This window comes from Larus michahellis, chromosome 6 (assembly GCF_964199755.1).
Source record: "Larus michahellis chromosome 6, bLarMic1.1, whole genome shotgun sequence".
NCBI lineage: Eukaryota > Metazoa > Chordata > Aves > Charadriiformes > Laridae > Larus > Larus michahellis.
The window spans coordinates 13,240,188-13,259,401 of NC_133901.1; the positions used below are offsets into that span (position 1 = coordinate 13,240,188).

The following is a 19,214-nucleotide window of genomic DNA, read 5'->3' on the forward strand; positions in this document are numbered from 1 at the left end:
AGGGGTGGAAAAAAAGTCTCAGGGGATGGGAAACGCTCATGGGCTTGGAGGTGTCCCTGGCTGCAGTATCAGCACGCACCGGCTCCACCCTGCGCAACCCCAGGTTAACTCCTGGGAAAGCCTGGGATTGCTCCAGCACCAAAGAAAAGATGAGACCGGGGTCATTCTATCCCAGGACACGCGCAGGCAGGACAGAAAGCACCTCTGCGAGGCTCTGGCCCCGTGCCCCCATCACCCCGTGTGCCTGGCAGGAGCCTCCCGCTTGCAAACAACACTTTGGGGGACTGAAATTAGGGGCGAGGTTGGGGGGAAACTGATTTGGGCACTTTTTCTGCTGCAAAACAGGCAGCGATAACCACTGCCCCCCTCTTCCTCTGGGTTAGCCTGGGAAAGCTCGGCTTTCTTGCACCTTGCCCACAGTCACTCGGCGTCTCCCTGGGTTGCATGACCCGGTTCGTCCCCGTCTCGGGAGCACAAGAGGAGCTGCAGGAGGCAGGGGCAGGGCAGTGGGGTGGCAGGGACGCGCGTTGCCACCGTACACAGCACGCCCAGCAACGCGCCAGCACCGCTCCCAGCCGTCTGCTCCGCGTCCCGGCGCCCGCAGCCTCCGCCGCGGCCCCGGCCCCATCGAAATACATGGTAAGCGGCCACGCAGCAAAGAGCTTTTGTTAAAAAATGAAAATATTTTAAAAGTGGCTGGTGGGTGAAGCTGTAAAACGTGCGGGGCGGCAGCAAATCCCTAGCTAGGGACTAAGAACAACGTAGGTCTATTTCACAGATTTAGAACTCTGTCTTTGAAATACAATTGTTTAATTATTGCTTAGGAGGCAGCTAGGAAAGGGAGTGAGCACCAGCTCTGGAAATGATCTGGGTTTAGGTCGGAGCAGGGGCACCGCGGAAGGCAGCGGTGTTGTGATATTAAAGGGCGTTGAGTGTTTACCCTGCGTGGTTTGAAAACAGGCTAAATCTGTTTCCTTGAAACAGGTACGCTCAGGAGGGACTTACAGGTTCGTTCAGAACGGGTTATTGTAAAGAGTCGCGATGTGACAGTTTTACAAGTCTCCCCTAACAAGACCAGATGGTGAACCAACTGGCAGATTTTTTTTTTATTTTTTTTTTTGGCAGAATTTGGCAAAGCAGTAGCTAGCAGTTCTGGACGGGGAGGGAAAAGGAAGGGGTTTTTTTTTTTTTGTTCGCTTGCCACATAAGGTAAGCTCTAACCTGCTCCCTGGTGGGGATGGCGGCGGGGCCTGGGCTCATCCTTAACGCATCCTTTCTGCCTTCCAGCCCTTTTCTGCAGACATTTGCCACCCCCTGCACCAGCCCGGGGCTGCAGGCATGCCAGGGGTAACACCAGGACTCCCCATCCCGGCGGACACCCCCCCTTTCCGCTTCCAGCCCCGCCGGCTCGCCGTGGACTGGCGTCGCTTCAGCGCCATCGACGTGGAGCGGGTGGCCCGGGAGGTGGACCTGGCCGCCCTCCAGGACCACGTGGCCGGCGTCACCTTCTGCAACCTGGACGGGGAGCGGTGCCCCCACTGCGGGCAGCCGGCAGACCCCATCCTGCTGAAGGTGCTCAGGATGGCCCAGCTGAGCATCGAGTACCTGCTGCATTGCCAGGAGCGCCTGGGGACCAGCCTGGCCCTGCACGCCCGCCGCCTGGAAGCTGCCCATGCCGAGCTGGCTTGCACTCGGCAGCGGGCAGAGGAGCAGGCGGTCCGGCTCCGGGGGGCCGAGGAGGAGAGCAGGAGGTGGAAGAAGCTGGTTGCAGCGCAGCAGGTCTTCCTGCCAACCTGCCCCTTCGCCTACCACAAGGTGCGGGGTGGAAAGGTGTCAGAGGGGGTGTAAAGCGCATCCCCATTGCAGGATGCTCGTTGCTGCATCCTTGCCCTTGTAGACCCACCGCAGTTACACCTTGGCCCCAGAAAAAGGTGCTGGCCGGCCCTGCTGCTTTCCCTGGCGCAGGTCCATTGCCTTCATGGGGACTCCAAAGTCCTTGCTAGGGAAGCTCCCTCTTGTTGTGCTAACTACAGGTAGTCGGAGCCCCACAGAGTGTGGGAGAGGGGGTCCGTAGGGACATCTCACAAAATCCCTCTATCCTCATGCCAGGGAGACTTTAAACATCCTCCAGAACAAGTGGAAGATTTCTGGATGCTCCTGGATTTGGTGGTGATTTTGCTTTTCCCTCCCCGCCAAGCTTTTCCCACGCTTCCAGCAGGAAGCCTGCTGGCTATGCCTCTTTGTCTGCTGCTTCTCCATCACCCAATCAACCCGCTCACTTATTCCTGGAGAGTAAAAGCCACCCAAACCAGGCGATTGAGGTTCGTACATCCCCACAAGTGCCAGGTCCAGAGATGGAGCAGGACCCTGTTATAACCAGGACCTCGCCGCTGCTTTGGCCACCTCATTGCACTGCTCCGTTGGGGGATTTTCCACCCCCCCCCGCCGAGCAGTATCCCTGCACCACCCAGGCTTCTGCCTTCTCCTGACCCCTAAAGGGGTTTTTCTTTGGCTTCAGACAGAAGAAACTCCTAATATTCTCCCTCCAGCATGACAGCCACATCTCCTGAGGTCTCCCCTTTTGCTTTAAAGCAGCAAAGCTTTGGCTGCCAGGCAGGGGACACGGGGAGCGCCCTTCTCTGCAGCTCCCTGTCCCTCTGCTGACTCTTTTCCCCCTCCCCAGTGCCACCTCTGCGACAAAGCCTTCATGGATGACTCCTTCTTGCAAGCTCATGTGCGGCGCCGGCACACGGATGCCACCGAGGAAGGTGAGCCCTGGGACGATGTCTCCCTTCACTTTCCCAGGCCGGTTTTCCCCCATGGGAGGTGGATGCTGGAAACCGGAGAGTGACCAGAGGTTAAAGACAGCTTCTTATAACTCCATGCTGCTTCTGCGAATATTTACTGAATGCTTTCTGCTCGCTGCCTTTCCCTCAAGCACAGGTAGGACACACAGCCAAATATGAGACAGCATGAGAATTTAAAGCTCAGTTTCCCTAAGGATCTTCTCCACCCAGGGATTCCACAGGAACGCGGGGATGGAGCTTCACTGGGGAGTTTGGGGGAGTGTTTTGCTAGAGGGGGAGAGGGGTTCACCTTCCCCGTGCCCCTTTTTTTGGCAAAGGATCGATGCTCCCTTGCAAGGTGCTTGGAAAGCTGCCCGTGTAACGTGCTGCGTGAGAGCCACGGAGCCTCCTTACAGCTTCGCCTGCGCCCGGCACCTGAACTTGGCGGATAAAAAAAGCCAGTTTTGCGGTTTGCTGGCAGGTCGAAACCCCAGCCCAGGGCTGATGCAAACGCAACAGGCTGAGCTTTGCTCCGGAGGCGCCTTCCCTGTTTCCCTGAAACGTCCAAGCAGGGCACTTAGGCTGCTTGGGAGAGCAAGCCCAGCGCAAAGCCACGCTGCTCCCCCAGCCACTCATCTCGCCACATTTACAAAAATAATTTAAAAAATAAAAATAAAAAAAATCAGAGGCCGCATGGCCACGCTTGCCATGGTTTTTCCTGCAGCTCAGCTACCTGCTCCTCCACCCTGAAACCCTGCAGCACTTTTCTAGGGTTCTCCACCCACACCCCCCCCAAAGCAAAATCCCGGTCGGAGCTGGCAGATCGCACCCTGGCTCATGGCACCCCCGTTTCCCTGGGCTTTGCAGAGAGGCAGAAGACGAGGCGGGTGAAGCAAATGGAGGATGAGGTGGAGGAGCTGAAGGTGAAAGTGCGGGAGGCGCAGCGGCAGCTGGAAGCGGAGAAGACGCGCAGGGAGCAGGTACGGGGCGAGGGCAGCACCTGCTGCTTGCTTGGGAAAAATGGGGGGAGGACAAGTGCTGAGACGCGGAACGTTTTTAAAGCACAGGTGAAAAAAACTATTTTACGGTGGGGGCCGGTGTTTATTTCTTCGGAAAATTGCCCCACCCCCTCCCCTCCCCACCAAAATTCCCATGGGAAATGTCACGTGGCATTAAGGACTGTGTGAGCATGCTGCCTCCACCTCCCCGGGGTGTGCAGGCAGGCTCTGAGCAACGGCGGATGTAACGAGAGCGTTGGTGCTCATCCCTCTGGTGCCAGGGCAGAAGCCCCAGCCCTTGGTGGTTCTGATCTGCGGCCAAGACGTCTTCCCCCCCCCCCCAATTTTTCTACTCTCTTTAGGAAACGGAGAGAGCTCGTCAGCAAGAAGTGGAGGGCAGGAGAGATTTGGAAAGGTGGAAAGAGGAGGAGAGGACGAAGCTGCATGAAGAGATAGATGGTCTGAGGGAGCTCTTCCTCACAGCATTCAAAGACGTGGCCAGCAGGAGCAGTGCCATGGAGGGGGTAAGCGAGCCCCCCACATGCCCCTCAAGGCAGGCGAGGGGATGTCCAAGCCAGCTGCTTCACCTGGTCCAGGTGGCATCACAGGCTCACAGACCCAAAGAGGCCTCATTTCTTTCTCCTGGGGCACGCAAGCATTTTGGGGTTGGAAGCAGTGGCTGGGCCAAGGCTGGGGTCCCCAGGAGGAAAGTGGATCCTCCTGTGAGACACACAGCTCCCTCCTCTCCCCACTCCAGAGGCTGCAGGAGCTTCAGGCCAGAGAGGTGGTGGTGTCCAACCTGGGGACCCTGCGGGACAGTGACACCGAAGAGACGCGGTGGCAGACACCAAGCCGGGCAGAGCTGCGGGGCAAGCGGGAGAGGATGGCAGTGCAGGTGAGCAGTGCGGTACCAATGTCCTCACCCCTACTGCGCAGCCCGGGAGGTGCATTTGGATGGAGGTGGACCCACGTCCATGCCCCTCTGTGCATCTGCTTTGTGGATGTCCGGTCTAAGCTCCGGTTCAGGTAGCAATGGGCTCCTGCTGGTGTGGAGAACTGACGGTCCAGGGCCAGAAACGGGACCTAGGGGGTGCAGAGGGCATGTCATGGTTCCAGGTCAGCCATGCTTGCTGCAGGGAAACCCATCTTCACCGGAGCACTGAAGATGCTCACCACATGGAAAAGCATTTGAAGTACCAATTAAACAAATTTATTTACCCATGCATCAGCCGCCTTTTCAACATCTCAACATCAACAAGTTCAAGAGAGACAGGGAACTACTGGAGAGAGTCCAGTGTAGGGCAGCAAAGATGATTGAGGGATTGGAGCATCTCCCTTATGAGGAAAGGCAGAGAGAGCTGGGACTCTTTAGCCTGGAGAAGAGAAGGTTGAGGGGGGACCTGATTAATGTTTACAAGTACCTAAAGGATGGGTTTAAGGAGGATGGAGCCAGACTCTTTTCAGTGATTCCCAGTAACAGGATGAGGGGTAATGGGCACAAGCTGGAACATAGGAAGTTCCAATCAAATATGAGAAAAAACTTCTTTATGGCGAGGGTGACAGAGCGCTGGAACAGGCTGCCCAGGGAGGGTGTGGAGTCCCCTTCTCTGGAGACTTTCCAGACCCGCCTGGATGCAGTCCTGAGCAGGGGAGTTGGACTAGATGATCTCTAGAGGTCCCTTCCAACTCTGAAAAATTCCGTGATTCCATGATCTACAAACATCTGAAGAAGGCTTTACCGTGCATGGTACCTCTGAGCATGGAATGGGGTGGGAATGGCACCACTGTTAAGGCGCCAAGTATCCTTTGGGACCCAAAGGGAAGCTGAATTTCTCGGAGTATGAACATGATCGGGTCCCTGGGCCCATGGTGCAAGGAGGGTGTTTAATTTGTCAGCAGGCAGAGCAGAGGCAGGCACTGGGGAAGCAGTGGGCACAGGAGGTCCGGGTGGATGCCAGATGTCCTTGACACCTCCAAGGCACCTTGCTCAGAAAAGGTCTGGATGTTTCCCTTGTGGTTTTTCTCCATCTTTAAACCCCGGAGGTGTTTGGTCTCTTTGGAAAAACCAGGGATGCCCTCTCTGCAGATCAGCCCAGAGAGTGGTGGCCAGAAAGAAGGGGGTTATGCACTTCATATGAGCCTTGGCTGGACTTCAAAATCCAGGGTGATGGAGTATAGTTATTTGGTTATCAAAGGGAAAGAATAAATGAAATGCGGCAACCAAAGCTGTGTCCTATTGCAGATGATGAGGAGACATGAGCTTGCCACGAGCAGACTTTGAAGCTGGCCATGTATCTTCTGCAAGGCCAGATCTGCCCTTTGGAGGACATCTCAATAATGAATAAGAATCCAGAGAGCCGCCCTTGCTGGTGAAGGGAAGAGGTGGCTCCAAACCCATTTTTACCATGTTCACGTCTTCTCATTCCTTTTTTGCTCCTCTCAGTTGAAGAAAGAGAACAAGACACTCCGCCCTGCCCTATCCCAGGACCAGCAGGTCGTTACGGACCATGAGTGTCAGCAGAGGGTTGCCCTCAGCACCTGGCTCAAGGAGCAGCCCAAGGTCACAAGGTCCCAGGAGAAGAAGGCAAGTGAAATAAAACAAAGGAGACCTCGGTTCATCAAGAGGGTTTAAGCAGATGTTTAACTCTAAGCAACCTTGGAATATTTTCTGCATTAAGACTAAGCCTAATTTCAAGCCTTTGCTACATTCAGCTCCTTTTTGCGCTCATTAAACACGAAGCACTACATGAATATCATCAGCATGAACCATGCCCACCAGGGTGTAGATCACCAGAGCAACACTTTGCATTACAATTTGGAGCATCTTTAACTTGTGTGATTTGTGAATAGCAGGTGGGGTGTAACAGGATGACATCTGATGCGCTAGTGATCATAGTACGGAAAGGAAAGCCCCTAAGCTGACCCCTTACGGGTACGGTCTGCTTAAGGGAAATAGCTCTTGGGGAGTGTGTGTGCCCACTTTAGGCTCTTGCTATTTTCCGCTCCTTTTTTTGAATGCATTTAGTAATAATACTCTGCAGAGAGAGAGGTAAAATTACCCAAAATTATAGACAAAGAAATGATCTTTGAGTGATGCCCAGTCTATTTCGTTACAGATCAAGCTGCTCTCTGCAAGAAAACCTGAAGGTAATGATTGCATTTGTAAAGTGAATCAATTTGGGTCTAGATCAGTTTTTCATCGCTAACAGCCCTTCAGACCACAATGTCTTCTCTGCCTCCCTCTATGAAAACATGCTGTGGAGTCCTCTCCAGGGAGCTTGGCTGTGTGTCCTCTCACACGCAGCCGTGGAGTGGACACCTTCCAGTCCCTCGACTACCTGCCGCAACGGCGTAGACCACAGCTCTGGTGGCTGGCACAAAACTGACTTGTCTCTTGGGTGGGTTTTGCATTGTAGCCGTACCCCAAAGGAGTGACATTTCAGTCAAGCACTCACAGCAAATGGGTGACCTTGCCTCCTCCAAAATGATGCCAGTGGTTATTTGCATAAAAATAAGGAGTTGAGGGGCATGCTGTGGTTTCTTATTTACTCTATGGGTTTTCTAAAATCAAGTGCCAGGGAAAGAAAATGGGGACTTCTCAGTTCCTTGATGCCTGTGACGCAGCCACAGACCTGGCCAGGTCCTGCTGCTCAGAAAACAGAAAAGGCCATAAACCAGCGATGGCTATTAGCAAATATCCAAGGGTACATCATTGACCCCAGCCCTGAGGGGCAGCAGAGGGCTATTTGCCCACTGGCATCCTCCAGCTGGTGGTCTGGGAGGGCAAACACCCCAGGGTTTCCTTTGGGGATGTTCTCCGAGGGTTGGTGCCAGACTTGCCATTCCCAAAGGGCCAGGTATGTCCATACTTTCCATATAGGAAAATCAGGACGTGATCAGTGCTTGCTTCTGCACTGGGTCCTTGCCTCCTCTCTGACTCTCACAGGCTCCTTTCTTCCCTGCAGTGACCCAGGAGGTGACCAAAGTGGTGGCTGTTGAAGAGTTATCAGGTGGGTGTCAAAGTTGGGACCATCCCTGTCCCGCGAGCACCAGGAAGAAGCTGGTGTTTGGCTTGGGGTGTTGTGCAGTGGGGACAAGGGGTCCTGGGCAAAGCTGGAGGTGATGAGATGGTGGGCTGGAGGCGGAGGGGATGAGCTCGCTGGTTCCCTCTTGGCTGTTATGACAGCACCATGACCTGCTGCCAACACTTCACCCGGTAAAGCTGTCCCAGGCAGCTGCTGGGCTGTGGGTGGGATTTTGGACAAGAAGTTGTGGACAAGAATTAATCAAATTAGAGGAGGAAGTTACCCTTTTGTAGAGGGACGTAGTCTGCTAAGAGCAACCAGTTGCTTGCTCTGGGACTGGTGGGACCCGTGTGCCCACAGAGGAGAAGGGTCCCACCAGCCCCTTCCCCAGGGCATGGCCCATCCATCGCTGCACTGGTACCAGCACCCACCTTTACTCCAGACAGGGAGGAGGCCACCCGGGGCAGGAAGCAGAGGCTGCTGGAAGCCCTGCGGAGAAACCCAAACCTCCTGAAGCAGTTTCGCCCCATCCTGGAGGAAGTGCTGGAGGAAAAGCTGGAGAGCATGGGAGTCAAGAAGGTAAGTCTGTCCTTTCAGCGCAAGCGTTTGCAATGCCAGCCCTGAGTCAGTGCAGAAACGTAAAGATTTTTGGGGGTGGAGGAGAACAATTGAAACACTAACAGGCTGTAAAAAAAAAAAAAAAATCCCCATCTGGAGCAATCACGCCCTGAGAGGCAAATGGGAAGGTGGAGGCAGAATCACACAGTAGCGCAGGGAATAAACTGCGTGCTCCCATCTCTGAGGCTGGTTATTAGTATCTCGCCAGCAAATCTTTCTCACAAGCAGCCTTTCATATGCTAAATCACCCAGGGCTCCCTCTCTTGTAGGGAAGGAGGGTGTTTGAGGGCACAGCAGCCCCTGTCAGGGGGATTTCAAGGGGACTTTCAGCTTCCAAGTCCTTTTCATGCCGAGCATATTAAACAGTAGCTCTGAGAAGTCTTCTGGAGCTCCCGGCGATGCAACACCACCACCTAGCACCTTGCGGTGAGGAGGCAGGCAGCAGGCACGGCTGCTGGGGACCCACGTCACTCCGTCGACCTGCCTTTCTCAGCAAGGCAGCATTTCTGTTTCGGGTCCCCAAGGCACAAAGAGAAGACAGTGACTGAACGACTTCTTGTGCGATTGTTTCCTGGAGGTGCTTTTAAGCCCGGATTCATTTCACCGAGGCTGGAGCCCTGGCATGTCCTCACTTTCCCCAGCTGGGGAACACTGAGGTGGTGTCAAAAGCAGCAGAGGTGGCCCAAAGCCAGACCCACAGGTGTACACCCCCCTTCATCTTCCATCATTTTACATCTCTACAAGCCCAGGACATTCATGGTCGCAAAACCTCCTCGAGCTGTAAATACCTCCCAAGACAAAATACTGCACTTACCCTGTAGCCCAGAAATTGCCTGAAATAGCTGAGATTTACTCTTCAGCAGTAATTTACCAGAGCAGCTGAGGGCTTTGCAGATGTGGGCTCTTGGCATGGGATACATTGTGCTGGGGAAATGATGGGTATCACGGCTGGTAAGAGAATCCTTGGGGTTTGGATAGGGCTTGGAGCTTGCAGGATGCTCTTGAGATACAGGCAGTGCTGCCCAGGGCTTGTTTCACCACCCAGCACTGTGGGAGGATGTCAGGCCCCTCAGTCGTCCTCTGCTTTAGGTTGCGAAGGGGATCTCCACTCGGACCTACAAAAGCCTCCAGGCTCTGCTCAGGCTGCAGCAGCAACAGAAGTCTGAGAAATTTCCTGGTCTCCTCCACCTGAGGGACGAGTTGGGCCGAGTGGTGATGAGGAAAGTCAGGCGATGCAAGAAGCCCAGCAGTGCTTTGCCTCGACAGCTCTCCATCATCCCAGGTGAAGTCACCTCCTGTCCTCTCTACATACCAACCATGGGGACCTGTGGCCACCCACTGATGGCCACGGGATGCCGTTCCCTTACCCAGTGAGACAGCAAGACAGAGTCAGTCCCCACAGGACTACCAGGAGGTGCATGGTGATGTCTTTGCTCTCAATATTGCCTTCCAGCTCAAAGCCTGAAGAGCTCCAGGTCCCTTGGTGGCTCACAGCCCATGGTGACACCAGCTGCAGTAGAGCCTGAAGCCTTGGTGGTACACCAGCCTGCTCCTCGGAGCAGAGCCCACTCCACCCACAGCCCCCCGAGGACGCCCCCGCGGGCCCTGCGGACCTCCAAAGCCAGCAGCCCCCACCGAGGACTTGTCCCACAGCGGAGGTGAGTCCCATCACCTCTTTTCAGTCTCCAGGCAGGTGGGCATTGCCCGGGACCCTAAGCCATCAACTGCCCCCTACATATTCTGGGTTCTGCCCAAACACCAGCACCTTTGGAAACTGCCAAGTGGTGGGTGATGTGGCACCCCAGAGGGGTTTGTTTAGAAAAGGAGTTTCCTGGGATCTCCCCGACCATACAGGCTGGCTGAAACAGCTGAGGGAAGTCAGACCTGAGCCCCTGCATCCACCATGTGGTGCTGGAGACCAACACGAAGCATTTCCCACTTGGTTCCTTCTTCCCCTCCCAGAACCTGTGTAAGGGGATGAAGGAGTTCTCTCGGGGTTTTGGGTCAAAAGCAGTGAAGATGTAAAACAAAAGCTCGGAGAAACTGTGCAGAGAAGAAGTAACATGGAGAGGGTGTGAGGTGGCGGCAGAGAGGAAGAGGAGCTCAGGTGTGACCAAGAGCAGGTGAGGAAAAGGAGTTACTTGTTTGCTCCAGGAGCAAGAGAAAGCCAGACCTAGGTTTTAAACTGAAGCACAGCAATGCCAAACACAGGCAAGGCCTGGGTGGGAGTACCTGTTGCAGGTGCTAGCAGCAAGGTGTTTGTACTCGGTGGGTGTCATGGATCTGTCCATGTCCACGGGGAGCGCGGGGCTTCTCCATGGGCTGCCCCGCTTGGGGCTGGGACACAGCCCAGAGCATCACAGGGCTTCCCTGCATCTGCTTCAGAAGTGGGGGGAAGGAGGACGCCAGAGCAACCCCACGCCTGACCCGCCTCTCTCTGCACCAGCCCCGAAGCAGCACCGGTGGGGAAGAAGCCCACCCTGTCCCCCGTGAAGCTCAGCCCTCAGCGAGAGCCGGCTTTCTCCGCAGCGGTTCAGGGGGATGAGACTGACTCTGACGGGTCAGACCAGGACTCGCTGGAGGAAACAGCTGGTTCAGGTACCACCTGTTCTCGTAGCAGCCGCTGCAGGTCGGTGAGGCGGTGGGGAGAATCCTGGTTACCGCCATCAGTGCTACCGTGTCGCCTTCTTCCTGGGGCTGAAGTGGGACGAGTCCTACCCCGCCGTCCCCCATGCCCAGCCAGGCAACGGGGCACTGGTGGCTTTATCCATCGGCAACTTGTGTGCCCGCCCCTGCCAGGGTATTTTCCAATAGATCCTGCAGCTGTCTCTTTGCACAGGGGGAAACCAGACTGTCTAGAGGGTGCAGGGAACCCCCCAGGACCCAAAGGGCTGTCAAACACAAGGAGGAAAGCTTCTGGCTTTATGCTGTTGGCTTTATGCTGTAAAACCCTACGGGAACCATGTATCAGGGGGTGATGTCAGGGGACTACTTCCGGGCGCCTCGGAGAGTTGGGGGACAGCGGGAGGCACCTCTCGCTTCTGCATTAACTGCAGACAGCAGCAGGTGCTCCTTGCACGTGGCTGTGGTGTGTCCCAGGCCAAAAAAGAGCCATCGATGATGTGTCACTCACCGCGAGCCTGGGCTGTGCATGCGGACGGAGGTTTCCTCCAGCATCCTTGAGTGCACCCACCCACTGCTTGCATGGGGAGGGAAATCCCTGCGATTTATTCTATGCATAAAACATTTTCTTCCCGAAACAGCTCCATTGGGATGGATCCGGACAGTGCTAGTGAATTTAAGCTAGAACCCAACTCACCCTGGGGTGGCTGGTGGTCCCCTCCCTTCTCACCCATCACTGTGCCTGGGGGGCTCCCTGTTTAACCAGCTCTGCCCTGCACAGGAACAGCCACCTCCACCACGGTGAGGTTCTTGGAGAGACGCCTGGATGCAGTGGCACAGACACCACCCCGCAGGGTGAAACGCTTCCCAGCCCTGAGCTCACCATGGCCAAAAACCAGCCAGCCCACCAAGAAACTCCAGGTATCTCGTGCAAATGGCCGTAGGAATTATGTTTTCTGATATAATTTCCATTTAAAAAAAAATAAATGCACATCATTCATTTCTCAAATGGAGAAGAGGTCTCTGGAACAAATCCAGAGATAATTGGAGTGATGCAATGGTGAAATTATTAAATTACTAAAACAGGACTTAAATATAACCTCAATTTATGGGGGAGAGCTGATGTAATTAAAGTGGTGGCAGTGTCAGAATCAAATTGCTTTTTTAGGAGGGAAAAAAAAAATTTAAAAAGATTTTACCCAAGGAAGGCCTGGCACAAATACTGGGAAGATTTTTTTACTTTTTTTTCTTGTTGCAATGACAATGAAATTCTAGGCCTTCATCTGGCAAAGTTTTTTTTAAAAAAAAAAAAAAAAAGTGAAGCAGGAGGTTTATGGGACCACTTGCAAGCCGTGGAAACAGAGGGGGGGCCTCCTGTGTGGCGTCCTGATGCAACCGCGTTTCTGGCCCTCTTTGCTCTAATTTTTTTGCATCAGCCCAATGGAGAAGAAAGCCCGGTTGTTGTACGGCAGGAGGGGCCGGGATGCGAGCGTGGGGTGTGGGTCCGTCCCTGCTGCTCCCCTTCACCCTCTCGGTGCTCCTCTCCAGTTCGCAGGTGACAGCAGCGACCTGCAGACCTCCTCCCTGGAGGACCTGGCCGAGCCACCAGCCCCGGTGGCTGCTGATGCCCCGAGGGACCACCACGGTCCTCAGGGCCCCGGGGCTGCCAGGGGACGCGTGGTGGTGACAGGAAAGTGACAGTCCTCTGCCAGCAGCCACTGGATGGTGCCACAGGACCAGAAACGGGCAGCAGCCGCTCTGCAGCCCTCCCGGGGCTGCTCCTGGGCTCCAGCCACCCCTCTTTTTGGGGCTCTTCCAGACAGCACAGGGGAGGTTGGGTCCTCCCTGGCCAGCCCCTGTGGATCGCATCAAGGAGAATAAATGCCGCGTTGTCTGAAAAGGAGAAATTTCTACTTTCCCTTCATGCGCGCACAGGAGCTGTGACGTGGCATCTGAAGGTGTTGGGACCTTTCAGAGCCCCCGCAGACTCCTTGGACCTCACCGCCCGTGGGCTGGGATGTGACTCTCCATGTCAGATGCAGCCCAACGCTTGTGTGCAGCTTTTTTTATTCTTTAAGGAGCCCAAAAAGCAGAGTCGGGGGGGTGAGAAAGCAGCTTTCCTTCTCGTTGCATCTCTCTTCTGTGGCTGCTCCTGGGGGTGATGGAAAAGGTCTCATTTTCTGCTCTAGGACAAACCCGGACTGAGTGTGCTCAGACAGAGTAACAAACCCCAGTGCCTGTCTCCTTCCTTCTTTTCCTCTTGAATCGGTGGAAACTCAAACTCAAAGGATGATTATTTTTTTTTTTGCACTGTAAACATGACCACATAAGCCCGAATCTGTTGATAATGCTCATCTGTGTAAATTAAGTTCTTTTTCCTAATTCTCTCTGGATTTTGTACACTCGTAGCCGTGCATTTATGATCTCGATCCCTTAAATGTACGAAATTTTGAAACATGCCCCAGGAAAAAATGGCTGTTTTCGGTTTCTCTTCTCTTTTCCAACCCCCTCCACCGCTGCTTCAGCCTTTTGCCATTCCCCATTTAACGTTTGCACGTGGATTTTAATGCTAGGGAGCAGAACGCCCAGCCAGGGTTGGGTAGAACGTGCTCAGTTCATTTTATTTCACTGAACAGTAAAAGCCCCTTCTAGATAACTGTCCCCAAACATGTAGATAAACCCCACCCCTATTTTTTTAAATCCCCACATCCCCCGGTACGTGCACATTCAGCTGGTGCTTACACCCACCCATACGGCGTGTATCTATACCTTGAAAAGGATTTTTTTCCATTTTAACCATTCAAGTTGAAGAACTATACCTGGCTTGTGTTACTCATTGCTGACAGTGCTATTGCCAGCTGTGTTGCTTCGTGCTTAGTTTAACAGCTGTTGTGCTTTTTGCTGAGTGTCGCTCATGACAAACGCTGCCCTTTCAGACCGCTGGTATTGGTAACCAGGAAAAAAAAAAAGAAAAAAAAGAAAAAGAGGTTTTTATCCGTAAGAAATTACAGGGGGAGGTAGCAGCAAGAATTTGCTTGCAGCCCCGGGCTGGGCTCTGCTTCTGGCATGTTCCAAAACCAATGGGGAAATAAATTTCTGCCCGAAAGAGCAAACAGGTAGGAAAAGGGCAGAAGAAAAAAAAGCAGAAGCTGTTTCGCCTTGGCTACGTGGCAAGCTCGGTGCCAAGGCGGTTGCCCTGCCCAGCGCTAAAATCTCAATCGCACCCATTCTGCCAGAGCCTGACCAAACCCTGCTGGCCCCAGGTCTGGCTGCTCACGCCGCTCCTGCACATATTCACCTGCCAACAAGTGGAGGAATCGCTCTTACGTTCGTTTTACCAGCAGTTTTCATGCCTGAGGTGCTCTCAAGCCATTGCGGTGAGCTTCGTGCACTCAACACCAAGTCCAGATGGTGCCAGAAGGGTGGGGGGGACAAACTTTCCCCTAAGTTTGGGAAATGCCAAGAGTAGCTGATAGCCTTGTTCTAAGAGGCAATGCTCGTACTCTTAACAATTAAATAAATATAGGTACAGACAAAGCATTTTTATTTCAGACTGGACATTTTGAGCCAGCATGTTCCATGGAAAGGTGTTCTCTGCTGCAAGCTGCAGCGAGCCATGTGGCAGAGGATGCGAAGTACCATTTTTCAGTGGTGCCCAGGGACAGGACAAGAGGTAACGGGCACAAACTTGACCATAGGAAGTTCCATCTCAACATGAGGAGGAACTTCTTTACTCTGAGGGTGGCAGAGCCCTGGCACAGGCTGCCCAGAGAGGTGGTGGAGTCTCTGTCTCTGGAGACATTCCAAACCTGCCTGGACGCGTTCCTGTGCAACCTGCTCTGGGTGACCCTGCTCTGGCAGGGGGGTTGGACTGGATGATCTCCAGAGGTCCCTTCCAGCCCCACCATTCTGTGATTCTGTGATTTTGGTTTAGTGATGGTTTTTCTCAGAGTTAGGTCGACGGTTGGACTACATGGTCTGAAAGGTCCCTTCCAACCTAAATGATCCTATGATTCTATTCTATGAGGATTCACCTTGGTTTGTACCAGATGCTGGGCTCTGTCTCCAGAGGAGAGGAGAGGAAAAAACAACTCCAACAATACCAAATCCATCAATGTGTTTTGTCCAGAAAAGAAAATTTTACTCAATTCTGCCCCCCCCCCCGCATTGTTTTAAGGACTCCTTCCCCAGATAAAGCCAACTACTTGTGTACCCCTTTTTAGAATACTGTCCTTTTCTTAATGATGCCAAATTGGGCCCTGTTGCCGGGTCCCTGGCATGAGTCCTGTGCCCCCTGGCACTGCCGAGCGGTGGTGCTCCAAACTGGCGGAGAGCAGCAGGGATGCTCCCCGAGCAGGCGGGATACTGCAGCCAGGGGAATGCAAAACAAAGTGAAAGACAACAAAGGCAGCAGAAAGCACACGGTGGAACAGAAAGTCAGAAGAGCAAGCGGGGACTCTCTCGCGAAGCCGAGGTTAAATAGGCAGACAGGTGTCCTGATACTGCCTGCGCACAAAGATGTCTTTGTGACTGCATTAAGGAAACAAATTTGGCTTCTCCCACAGGAGAACAACAACAGAACAAGAGCCGACTCCAGAATTCATTTCGCTTATGCCCTAAAGATGCGCTGCTGCAACATCACGAGACAAGGGGGAGGCCGCCGTGGGCAGAGGTGGCCCGTGAAAAGCACAGGCATTCTGTCTTCATGCTGCCAGCCCCTCTCGGAGCCCAAGACTGCGTCCCCTCCCTCTCAAACCTTCACACCTTCTCCTTGGGTCAAATCCTACCCACCAGCACGCTGTGGTTGTCCACCGCCAGCCCGCTGCAGTTGTCCACCGCCAGCCCGCTGCTTGCTAGGGGATAGTGGAGAGGGCGGTGGACCAGGCTCGGTCCATGTGCTGGAGCACACGTGCCCATCCATGGTGCTTGACACCCAGAGGCTTTTCCTGAAAAGCTAAAAAAACCTGCAGTTTCGTTAAATGACAGAAGATGCAACCCTAGCATCATGGCGTGATTTAGAAGAGCGGGGTCCTGTCCGCTCCCCGTGCTTTTTCCTGGGCATGACTCTTGCCATGGTTTTACCTCTCCTCCAATGCAAGCAGCCCTGTCCTCACCCCTCTGCCCTGACCCGCAGCCCCCACCCGGGCAGGTAACCCCATCCCTCCCATACCTAAACTGCTCCCCTTCAATCCCCACAGGTTTTCATTTTCCTCCCTCCAATTTTTCAACCTTGTCTTCATTTCAGTGCAGCATGGAGAGTTTTCCATGGTCTTTACCAAGGGCTGAAATGTTGTTTCTCCTGCCAACCAGAAGCGTCTCCTTTGGCTTCGTCGTCTCCGGGATCAGTAAAACAAGTTCAGAGCCGGCAACATAAAAGAACTGGCCAATTTGGTGTTGGAGAAAACACGCTAAACAGGGTTTCCTTCTGAAAAAGGGACCTTGGCACTGCCACGGCAAATTGAAGGGTCAAAGAGAAACCTGAGGTTGGTTTTACAAATACTATCCCAGCTGGTGTCTGCACAACCACCTTCCAGCTTGGAGGCAGTGTGACAGAGCCGTACCATTTAGGACATCCATGGGACATAGCCATGACCCCCTTCCCGTGGGCACAAAGCAGCACAGCGACGCTGAAATCCGTGGTCAGGCCCTCACCAGGAGTTTAATCCCATCGGAGTCTCGTGCTCTTTAAAATAATATGTTTTGTTTTTCTCAATGGCATTTGTCTTCGTGGGACTCCACTTCTGTAAAGCATGAGTATGTGTGGGACAATTAGTAGACAATCAAACCACAGCACTAACAACCTCTGAATGCAACGCAACATCCCCAAATAATACCAAGCTGAAAAAAATATAAAGGAAAAGAAAAATCCTGTCAAATTTATTCAGCTGGAATATCTCACCCAGAGAGCTATTCTCCCATAATATTTGGGGCAAGCACAGTGTCATAAATCTTAGTGCTATTAATCCGTAGACTCATTCATCTCTGCTCAGCTATATAAAAGCAATAACCTTGTCACTATAGGAAGGAAGATTGGGCTTTTAATTGCATATAGATTTCAGGAGAGTTCTTATCTCATAGTCCAATTTGTAGCTTCAGATAACGGGTCTTTGCTTCCCTTGGTCAAAGTCCATGCAAATCTGCCGTGCTCTCATATACTTAAAAATGTTGCAGGAACTCAGAAAGAACCTATATAGAGCTCCGCTGGCAGATAATACGCACAGCCTTTTCAGCGTTTGCTTTATTAGACAAGCCTATATTTAATTATCTCCTCTGAAACAGGATATGCATTTTTTGAGAGGATGATCAAATTTAAGGAAACAAAACCGTTTCTGAGTGTGTGCACACACGCACATATACATCACCAATCACGGTTCCCCTGACTCATCTCCCTTGGCCTTGCAAGTGCCACCCACTGCATCCTTTGCCCTGCAGTTCATTGCCAATAAAGGCAAAATAATTGGCAAGGGGTCTTCCATCCCTCACCAGCAACAACCGCAGGGGGAAACGCTGGATTCCTCCATGGGGCCAAGAGATCTGCGGTAGCTGGGCTCCCGTTATTCCCAGGCTTTACTCAGCCAAAGCTTTCTTAAGGCACACTGACCTCCTTGGTGCTGTGCCGTTGGTCGAACCAGCAAATATGTGACCGCTCCTCCCAAACGGCAGCCAGGCGGGATGGTGAGGGCTTTGCTCCCCGTGCCGCCGTACCCTCCGCCCGTTTCTGCCTGCGGGGTGACCACGTGCATGAGTTTCATACCTGAAATTCACAGCCTTTAGGGTGAAGCGCTGGGGACCCAGGCACAGGGTGGGGTGCAGAGGCTGTGTTTTGGGTCCCCAGGGCGTTCCCCGGGCAGCATGTGGACCGGGTGTCCCCTCTCCCCGTGCTGAGCACCGCGGGCTGTGGATGTGGCGCAGGGTTTTGTGTCTTTTCCATGTGGGCATTGGGACATAACAGTGCTGGGGCGCAACAAGCTGCCACCAAGACAACCTTGGATCATCCGGGGGGGGCTTTGGGATCTCGCTTTTTTCTCAAAGGCCAAGAAATAATCAGGGTATCCTCATTTTTTTTTATTTTTTTTTTTTTTAAGCCTGGGAGATGCAGGGGAAAGCCTGGAAATAGGACCTTTGTTCTCACCAAACACCCAGCCCTTTCCCTAAGCAGCTGATTTCAGCTGCAGGGCTTTTAGGAGACAGATGAGTTTGGCTTGAAAAGGGGATATTTGGGTCGGTGTCCCAAGAAAGGGAAACACCGAGTGGTTTCCGCAGCAGGAGAACCAGATGCTGGTCCTCCCCACGCCATCGTTCCCTGATACACGATGCTCACCGCTCGCAGCGGTGCCGCCACGAGATAAGGTCCATGATGGCCAGAAAAAGAGGGGAGCAGCCGTAATATCAGCTGTTGTCACACAGCAAGCAGGCTCATAAATAAATGATTCTCTGCTTTGGAATTTGATTTTTTTTTTTCGTAACGTTTTCTGCGTTAAAATTTTTCATACTGCGAGTGGTTGGCCGAGGTCAGGAAATGAAAACCGATGTCGGAAGATTAGAAACCTACCGAGGGCAGGAATTCCCGGACACAGCTCTGTCTCAGCTCTCTGCCGCTCTCCGCAATGCTCCTGCCCGCAATCTCGTCATCTACATGCTTGCACACATCAAAGTGAAAGCGAGAGATAGCTGGCGCAGTGAGTTTGTCAGAGTATTTGTGTGTTGCATGAAAATAAAATGTAACTTTCAAAGGTGCTTCCTTTGCCATTTGATGTGTGCGCCTGGTTTTTGTTCTGACGCAGTCAGAAACTTGTATTCCAATTTCTTTTTCTGGGTGTTTTTTCTGTATTTTTCATCACCCTGTGTACCTTTACCTAACCACCACTTATGCATTTCCTATCTAATTTAAACACTCCCGTGCTTTTCAGCCCCTTTCCAGTGGACGTTGGCAGGAGCGAGAGCATACCAGCAATTTTTCTGCCCTCCTAAGAACGATGAAGTATTTAGAAGTGTTTAATTGCTACCTTGAAAGGTGGGCAGAGGCTGGACTCGAAGCGGCCTCAAACCCCAAAATACCCACACGCTTTCTGAAGCAAGTCCCAGCAAGGACTGATTTCATTGCGTCAGTGAGTTGGGATCCCCTGATCCCTATTCATCCACTTTTCGGATATTTTGTCGCAGCA

General features: G+C 53.0%; 1 protein-coding gene across 1 annotated transcript; it reads left to right on the forward strand.

The window, feature by feature from the left end:
* Positions 1 to 737: 737 nt before the first annotated feature.
* On the forward strand, positions 738 to 12,747 carry DZIP1L (DAZ interacting zinc finger protein 1 like). Its single transcript, XM_074591748.1, has 14 exons — positions 738 to 1,815; positions 2,684 to 2,768; positions 3,654 to 3,766; positions 4,147 to 4,308; positions 4,542 to 4,679; positions 6,228 to 6,368; positions 6,901 to 6,931; positions 7,750 to 7,794; positions 8,252 to 8,388; positions 9,517 to 9,709; positions 9,881 to 10,085; positions 10,874 to 11,025; positions 11,831 to 11,970; positions 12,598 to 12,747. The coding sequence occupies exons 1-14, from the start codon at positions 1,339 to 1,341 to the stop codon at positions 12,745 to 12,747; spliced, it is 2,169 nt and encodes a 722-aa protein (XP_074447849.1). The 5' UTR covers positions 738 to 1,338.
* Positions 12,748 to 19,214: the final 6,467 nt, after the last annotated feature.